At 30.6% G+C, this 9,537-nt stretch overlaps 1 protein-coding gene across 1 annotated transcript; it reads left to right on the top strand.

Annotated features, from left to right (window-relative positions):
• The first annotated feature begins 1,103 nt into the window (after positions 1-1,103).
• Positions 1,104-9,184, top strand: hspb1 (heat shock protein, alpha-crystallin-related, 1). Its single transcript, XM_048186826.1, has 3 exons — positions 1,104-1,560; positions 7,743-7,806; positions 7,974-9,184. The coding sequence occupies exons 1-3, from the start codon at positions 1,155-1,157 to the stop codon at positions 8,140-8,142; spliced, it is 639 nt and encodes a 212-aa protein (XP_048042783.1). The 5' UTR covers positions 1,104-1,154; the 3' UTR covers positions 8,143-9,184.
• The last annotated feature ends 353 nt before the right edge of the window (positions 9,185-9,537 follow it).

Here is a 9,537-nt window from a genome sequence, read left to right as displayed (position 1 = left end):
CAGATGAGGCCTAAACTAGTCTAGACTAAAATGCATGTTTGAGCTGTTTGAACTGAAAGCAACTCGAACTGACATACCTTAAAATAAATCAGTGCCACTGTTTTGTCTCAAGATGCACACCAGTGATGTTTTTTCTGGTGTACGTTTATAAAATTAATTAATTAATTAATTAATTCCTTACATTTATATAGCGCTTTTCTGGGCACTCAAAGCGCTTACATATTGAAGGGGGAATCTCCTCAACCACCACCAAAAAGCTACTTAAAAATCCTAATTGAACTAAGGTTTAATCCTGGCTTAGGCTAAGCCCTGTCTGAGAAACCAGGCCCAAGTGTTTATTTATTTATTATGGTTTTAGTTTTAGTTAATGATTATAAAAGTTTTTTTTATTTTTTCTAGCCTGTCTACATTTGTTTGTTTTCTCACAGCCTGTGTGTGTCTTCTTGTCTACAGTGGTATTTTAGTATCATTGATATACTGTTATATTTATCATTATTATATTACATTTGTTTTTTATTTTAGTTAGTTTTATTGATTTTGTTGTGTGTGTGTGTCTTTAAATATGTGTCCATATAGTTTATTTCAGTTTTAGTTATTTTAGTATTTCAAGTTAAATGAATGAGAAATGTTGAAATAAATACGTTTAAGTTTTTATACATTTTATATTATTTCAGCAAACATTTATTTTTATTTTGCACGTAACAAAAAAGTTGTTTTTAGGTTTAGTTAATAAGTATCACACTGTTTGTCTGTAGGTTAATTCATCTGTCTGGTTTGTGTTCTCAGTGTTTGGAGATTCAGTCCAGTAAATCATCTATTAGCACATGTGCGATTGGTCACCTGTTATTTCTTTGTGTCGGTTTCTGCTGACTCGGTCTGTGTGCTTTACAACAATCCTCAGATTCATGACAAGAATGTGTTTGTGAGAGCCAGGAAAGGGGACGGAGTCGGCTTTGGGCCTTGGATTCCATTCTCATGCGAGGCCGTCCGTGAATAGACATTCTAGTCACTTCTATAAATATCCGGATGGGAGGGGGTGTTGCATGAGTGTGGAAGGGGGTGTGTCGGCCAAGAACCTTCTTATAAATCTCAGCCCTCCCAAACAGGACACAGCACACGCCTGAGAACTTTCAGAGCAAGAGCAAACTTCAGCCATGGCCGAAAGACGCATTCCCTTCAGCTTCATGCACAGCTCACCCTGGGACCCTTTCCGCGACTGGTACCAGGGCAGCCGGCTCTTCGATCAAACCTTCGGGATGCCACCCTTCTCCGAGGAGATGCCCACTTTCCCGAGCACGCACTGGCCCGGATACATTCGGCCCTTCGGACATCCCGACATGCCCTCCTTAATGCAGAGCCCAGCGATGGCTCAGATGCCCATGTCGCCCCCCGCGGTGATGGTGCCTCCAAACTACGGACGGGCCCTTTCCCGACAGCTCAGCACGGGAATGTCTGAGATAAAACAGACGCAGGACGCCTGGAAGATCAGCCTGGATGTCAATCACTTCGCCCCAGAGGAGCTGTCGGTGAAGACCAAAGATGGGGTGGTGGAGATCACCGGTGAGCACTTTCATGTCATGCTTTAGCCCAAGAAGAGCAGCTCAGTTTGTTCTGTTTGAAATGCTCAAGCCATAGATGAAGTGTTGATGAACACAGTCAGTGTTGTGTTTATTTGTGAACTGACTTCATCATAGATCCACTAAAACATCAGCCGATTCAAACACACTGACACTTTAAACATGAAGCAGAAAAGTGAACTTCAGATGTTTTGTGTGCACAGATATGCAAGTTAATATTTTGCTTTGAGGAAGGAAATTACACCTGATTTGCATAGTTGTTTTGAAAGAGAAAAGTCCAGGAAGTATCATGCTTTGAAAAAAAAAAGCAAAATCATGCTTTGGTGAATCATAATTATGAATTTTTTACTTTTTAGACTCATAATTTTGAATTATGATTTTGTCATAATTTCAACGTTTTATCTCATAATTATGACTTAGTATCTCATAATTTTGACTTTTTATGTTATAATTAATTGATTTTTATTATATACTTATCTCATAATTTCAGCTGTCACATTTATGACTTTTATGTCAATTGACTTATCTCAATGATGACTTTGTATCTCATAATTGACTTATTGTCATAATTATGACATTTTATCTCATAATTATGACTTAGTATCTCAATTTCAACTTACTGTGTCATAATTATGGCTTTTTATCTCAAAATTATGATAAATTCAACTTATTGCGTTGCAATTGTGGCTTTTCATGTCATTATGACTTAGTATCTCATATTATTGACTTTTTATGTCATAATTACTGCATGCATATTTATTCATAATTTGTTTTTTTATCTCATAGTTATGACTTTATATCTCATAATTTCAACTTTTTGTCACAATTATGACTGACATAATTGACTTAGTACTTCATAATTTCAACTTATTGTGTCATTAATCATAGCTTTAATCTCAAAATTATGACTTTGTATGTCATAATTTCAACTTTTTATCACAATAATGACTTTTTATGTCAGTTGACTTCTCATAATTGTGACTTAGTATCTCATAATTCTGACTTATTGTGTCATAATTATGGCTTTTAATGTCAAAATTATCTTAATATCTCAGAACTTCAACTTTTTGTCACAATTATGACCTTTTATGTCATAATTGACTTAGTACTTCATAATTTTGATTTATTGTGTCACAATTATGACTTTTAATCCCAAAATTGTCTTAATATCTCATAATTCTGACTTACAGTCATAATTATAATATTTTATCTCATAATTATAACAATATCTCATAATTATGACTTTTTATTTCATAATTGACTTAGTACTTCATAATTTTGACTTATTGTGTCACAATTATGACTTTTAATCTCAAAATTGTCTTAATATCTCATAATTCTGATTTACAGTCATAAATATAATATTTTATCTCATAATTATAACAATATCTCATAATTTCTACTTTTTTTCAAAATCATGACTTTTTGTCATAATTGACTTTGTATCTCATAATTTTGATTTATTGTGTCCTAATTATGGCTTTTAATGTCAAAATTATCTTAATATCTCATAACTTCAACTTATTGTGTCATAATTATGGCTTTTTTATCTCAAAATTCATATTTCATATTTTATCTCAAAAGTCATATTTCAACTTTTTATCTCATAGTTGTGACTTTTTATGTTATAATTATGCATTTTATCCATACTTTAATTTCGTAATTATGGCTTAATATCTCATAATTTCAACTTTTTGTCACAATTATGACTTTTTATGTCATAATTGACTTAGTACTTCATAATTTTGACTTATTGTGTCACAATTATGACTTTTAATCCCAAAATTGTCTTAATATCTCATAATTCTGACTTACAGTCATAAATATAATATTTTATCTCATAATTATAACAATATCTCATAATTTCTACTTTTTTTCAAAATTATGACTTTTTGTCATAATTGACTTTGTATCTCATAATTTTGATTTATTGTGTCCTAATTATGGCTTTTAATGTCAAAATTATCTTAATATCTCATAACTTCAACTTATTGTGTCATAATTATGGCTTTTTTTATCTCAAAATTCATATTTCATATTTTATCTCAAAAGTCATATTTCAACTTTTTATCTCATAGTTGTGACTTTTTATGTTATAATTATGCATTTTTTATCCATACTTTAATTTCGTAATTATGGCGTAATATCTCATAATTTCAACTTTTTGTCACAATTATGACTTTTTATGTCATAATTGACTTAGTACTTCATAATTTTCACTTATTGTGTCACAATTATGACTTTTAATCTCAAAAGTGTCTTAATATCTCATAATTCTGACTTACAGTCATAATTATAATATTTTATCTCATAATTATAACAATATCTCATAATTTCTACTTTTTTTTTTTTCAAAATTATGACTTTTTGTCATAATTGACTTTGTATCTCATAATTTTGATTTATTGTGTCCTAATTATGGCTTTTATTGTCAAAATTATCTTAATATCTCATAACTTCAACTTATTGTGTCATAATTATGGCTTTTTTATCTCAAAATTCATATTTCACATTTTATCTCAAAAGTCATATTTCAACTTTAGATCTCATAGTTATGACTTTTTATGTCATAATTATGCATTTTATCCATACTTTAATTTCGTAATTATGGCTTAATATCTCATAATTTCAACTTTTTGTCACAATTATGACCTTTTATGTCATAATTGACTTAGTACTTCATAATTTTGACTTATTGTGTCACAATTATGACTTTTAATCCCAAAATTGTCTTAATATCTCATAATTCTGATTTACAGTCATAATTATAATATTTTATCTCATAATTATAACAATATCTCATAATTATGACTTTTTATCTCATAATTGACTTAGTACTTCATAATTTTGACTTATTGTGCCACAATTATGACTTTTAATCTCAAAATTGTCTTAATATCTCATAATTCTGACTTACAGTCATAAATATAATATTTTATCTCATAATTATAACAATATCTCATAATTTCTACTTTTTTTCAAAATCATGACTTTTTGTCATAATTGACTTTGTATCTCATAATTTTGATTTATTGTGTCCTAATTATGGCTTTTAATGTCAAAATTATCTTAATATCTCATAACTTCAACTTGTTGTGTCATAATTATGGCTTTTTTATCTCAAAATTCATATTTCATATTTTATCTCAAAAGTCCCATTTCAACTTTTTATCTCATAGTTGTGACTTTTTATGTCATAATTATGCATTTTATCCATACTTTAATTTCGTAATTATGGCTTAATATCTCATAATTTCAACTTTTTGTCATAATTATGACTTTTTATGTCATAATTGACTTAGTACTTCATAATTTTCACTTATTGTGTCACAATTATGACTTTTAATCTCAAAATTGTCTTAATATCTCATAATTCTGATTTACAGTCATAATTATAATATTTTATCTCAAAATTATAACAATATCTCATAATTTCTACTTTTTTTTTCAAAATTATGACTTTTTGTCATAATTGACTTTGTATCTCATAATTTTGATTTATTGTGTCCTAATTATGGCTTTTATTGTCAAAATTATCTTAATATCTCATAACTTCAACTTATTGTGTCACAATTATGGCTTTTTTATCTCAAAATTCATATTTCACATTTTATCTCAAAAGTCATATTTCAACTTTAGATCTCATAGTTATGACTTTTTATGTCATAATTATGCATTTTATCCATACTTTAATTTCGTAATTATGGCTTAATATCTCATAATTTCAACTTTTTGTCACAATTATGACCTTTTATGTCATAATTGACTTAGTACTTCATAATTTTGACTTATTGTGTCACAATTATGACTTTTAATCCCAAAATTGTCTTAATATCTCATAATTCTGATTTAAAGTCATAATTATAATATTTTATCTCATAATTATAACAATATCTCATAATTATGACTTTTTATCTCATAATTGACTTAGTACTTCATAATTTTGACTTATTGTGTCACAATTATGACTTTTAATCTCAAAATTGTCTTAATATCTCATAATTCTGACTTACAGTCATAAATATAATATTTTATCTCATAATTATAACAATATCTCATAATTTCTACTTTTTTTCAAAATCATGACTTTTTGTCATAATTGACTTTGTATCTCATAATTTTGATTTATTGTGTCCTAATTATGGCTTTTAATGTCAAAATTATCTTAATATCTCATAACTTCAACTTGTTGTGTCATAATTATGGCTTTTTTATCTCAAAATTCATATTTCATATTTTATCTCAAAAGTCCCATTTCAACTTTTTATCTCATAGTTGTGACTTTTTATGTGATAATTATGCATTTTATCCATACTTTAATTTCGTAATTATGGCTTAATATCTCATAATTTCAACTTTTTGTCACAATTATGACTTTTTATGTCATAATTGACTTAGTACTTCATAATTTTGACTTATTGTGTCACAATTATGACTTTTAATCTCAGAATTGTCTTAATATCTCATAATTCTGACTTACAGTCATAATTATAATATTTTATCTCATAATTATAACAATATCTCATAATTATGACTTTTTATGTCATAATTGACTTAGTACTTCATAATTTTGACTTATTGTGTCACAATTAAGACTTTTAATCTCAGAATTGTCTTAATATCTCATAATTTTGATTTACAGTCATAATTATAATATTTTATCTCATAATTATAACAATATCTCATAATTTCTACTTTTTTTTTCAAAATTATGACTTTTTCTCATAATTGACTTTGTATCTCATAATTTTGATTTATTGTGTCATAATTATGGCTTTTTTATCTCAAAATTCATATTTCATATTTTATCTCAAAAGTCATATTTCAACTTTTTATCTCATAGTTGTGACTTTTTATGTTATGATTATGCATTTTTTATCCATACTTTAATTTCGTAATTATGGCTTAATATCTCATAATTTCAACTTTTTGTCACAATTATGACTTTTTATGTCATAATTGACTTAGTACTTCATAATTTTCACTTATTGTGTCACAATTATGACTTTTAATCTCAAAATTGTCTTAATATCTCATAATTCTGATTTACAGTCATAATTATAATATTTTATCTCATAATTATAACAATATCTCATAATTTCTACTTTTTTTCAAAATCATGACTTTTTGTCATAATTGACTTTGTATCTCATAATTTTGATTTATTGTGTCCTAATTATGGCTTTTAATGTCAAAATTATCTTAATATCTCATAACTTCAACTTATTGTGTCATAATTATGACTTTTAAATCTCATAATTAAGACTTTTTCTCTCGTAATTATGATTTACCAAAGCATGATTTTTATTTTTTAATGCGGTGGACATGGGCTTCCATGATTAATGGAGCTGGTAGAGTGTGAAGTAAAGGGAAGCTGCTGAACAACAGATGTTGCTGATCTTCTGTAGGGTGGGAGCTGATAGAAACAGCCAGCAAAATTCCTGAGAAATGACACAGCCAGAGCTCAGAGCGGTTAAAACAGCATCTGCAGGATATTTTCACCTCAACAATACTGATGTCTTCTGGTCTAAAGGCCAGCGTTTGAAGATAAAGCCGTATAGAGACGTGTGTGTGTGTGTGTGTGCATCATTGCTCTTTCATAGCTCATGAGAATTACATTCTCAGCTGTGTGTCATTTACTTTTTTTGTTTCATATGGAAATGCATCAGATTTCAGAAGCAAAATGGCTGGTGAAATAGGGAGCATGTCATGTTGATCTTGTGAAGTAATACACGCTGGACTCAATCTTTTAATGACTTCTATCACATCCATCGCTGTGGTCGTCTATCAGATCACGAGGGTCTTCTGAGGTTTCAGACATGTTGTCTATAAACAAACAGAGCTGGTGCTGGGTTACCCGGGGGGGTGTCAGCCAGAGTTTAACTCTGAGGACAGTGAGGTCAAATGCACCATGTTGAGTTACACATTCAGGAAGTGGTTTAGAGAAGGAGCAGATACTGGCCTGACACATCAGAGTCAATGTGCGATTAAACGCTTCAGGAGAAGTGTGACGTGTCTGTGACATTCATTCATGTGAATGGTGATTGATCATTCAAAACAATCCTAGGGTGTCATCCTTTTAATGCAGAATCTGAGAGAAATGAAAGAGATCTCATTTGTGTTTCTTCTTTTCTAATTGTCCGCTCACGTCTGATCTTCATGCAGGCAAACACGAGGAGAGGAAGGATGAACACGGCTTCGTGTCCAGATGTTTCACCAGGAAATACACGTAAGTACTGAGATCCTGATGAAGCACACTTGATAGGGAGGATGAATAATGAGAGGGTGGAGATAACCACTTTTGACAATGATTCATGCTTCACATTGCATAATATTTCACATCATAACACTGTTTTTGAAACGTAAATGTAGTGACATGAGCCTGTTGTGTTGCAGTCTGCCCCCTGGTGTCGACTCTGAGAAGATCACCTCCTGTCTGTCTCCTGAGGGCGTCCTGACCATCGAAGCTCCTCTGCCCAAACCTGCAATCCAGGGCTCTGAAATCAACATCCCTGTTAACACAGGCAGCAGCACAGCGGCCGTCAGCGCCACGAAGAAACCCTGAGCACTACAACACACACACACACACACACACAACAATTTTTTCAGCATGAAAGTCTTGCTACTTCTGGTCTATGTAAACTGCAGGTAGGAGAGGATGGATTGCCATACTGCATTCCCATCTCATTTTTTTATGTCTTTCTTTTTCATCTTTGTCACTCTTTCTTCTCCTCCTCTCTTCTACTTGTAGTAAATCAACAACAATCTCTTGAAAACATGCTCATATTTCACCCCCAAATCCAAGTAAACATTAAAAAACAATATTTCTGATTAAGAATATTAAGCCTGTTTTATGACCAATAATATATTTTCATGACAATTAACCATTTTACCCCAAATACTTATTATAATGGGAAAATATTATTTATTTATATTTTAAATAGAGTATTGATATTTAACTATATGCATCTTTTTAATTGTTTAGAAAAACCCATTTTTATCATTACAATAATGAGAATGAGATTTTTTTTGCACTATACAGTAATGCGAGAATCGAAAATAATGTCACAATTTAAATGCTCCTAAAGTATGATTGGTCTTTATACTAGATAGATTTTTTCTCTTTTGATTTTGAGATGAATTATGAGCAAGTCATTTCTTCACATAACTACGGTTTTACTATATATGCTGGTTTTGCTTCAGTTTTAACACCTTTTTTGAACCACTAGCAAACATACGCAGTCAGGCACAATAAAAACAATGTTTGTTTGTCATTATGTTTCCATCAAAAGTTGCTTATGTCACCTGGTCCATGTTAGTTAATGTTAACCAGTAGTCAAATACTGTAGCGATTTTGACTACTGTTGTAGGTATTGCAGCCTTTTTAAAACCAATCTGACTCTCATTTACAAATGAGGAAAAAAAATTCACTTTGGCTTTATCATACTGCCGGGAGAGTAGCAACATGGTTTCCTGACATCAGTCTTCAGATTGGTCTCTTTGGGTTTCTGAGGCATTACATAATGTTCTATATTACTGTAATAAAGACTTTCCCATCATGAGCTATCCTAATGGTAGAATTGGGAATAAACATCTTCAAGGCAAGACACATGATTTTCTTGCATTTATTTGTTTTGTCATTATGGTCAAAACCACACCCATTCATTTATTATATATTTTGCAATAACAGAGTGTCTATTTTCACTAAGTGCAAATAGCGTCCCTTGTTGGCAAATGCTATTTACACTAGCTCAGCCCACCAATGTCTGATTGGGCCACTCTATTTTGAAAAAAGGTGCTCAGAATCCAACATCTTGAGTGGTGCAGCAGTAGCGAGTCGTGGCACCGATCGACACAGGTTTGAATCCACCTTTTGCCGAGTTCCATTTTCCCATCACATATCACACCATGAAAGGCATGTATTTTTAATAAAAAAATTAAAACAATGTTCTAAAAGTGC

The sequence above is a fragment of the Megalobrama amblycephala genome, linkage group LG4, assembly GCF_018812025.1.
Source record: "Megalobrama amblycephala isolate DHTTF-2021 linkage group LG4, ASM1881202v1, whole genome shotgun sequence".
Taxonomy (NCBI): domain Eukaryota; kingdom Metazoa; phylum Chordata; class Actinopteri; order Cypriniformes; family Xenocyprididae; genus Megalobrama; species Megalobrama amblycephala.
The sequence above is the reverse complement of the archived record's forward strand: the minus strand, read 5'-3'. Positions and strand labels throughout refer to the sequence as shown.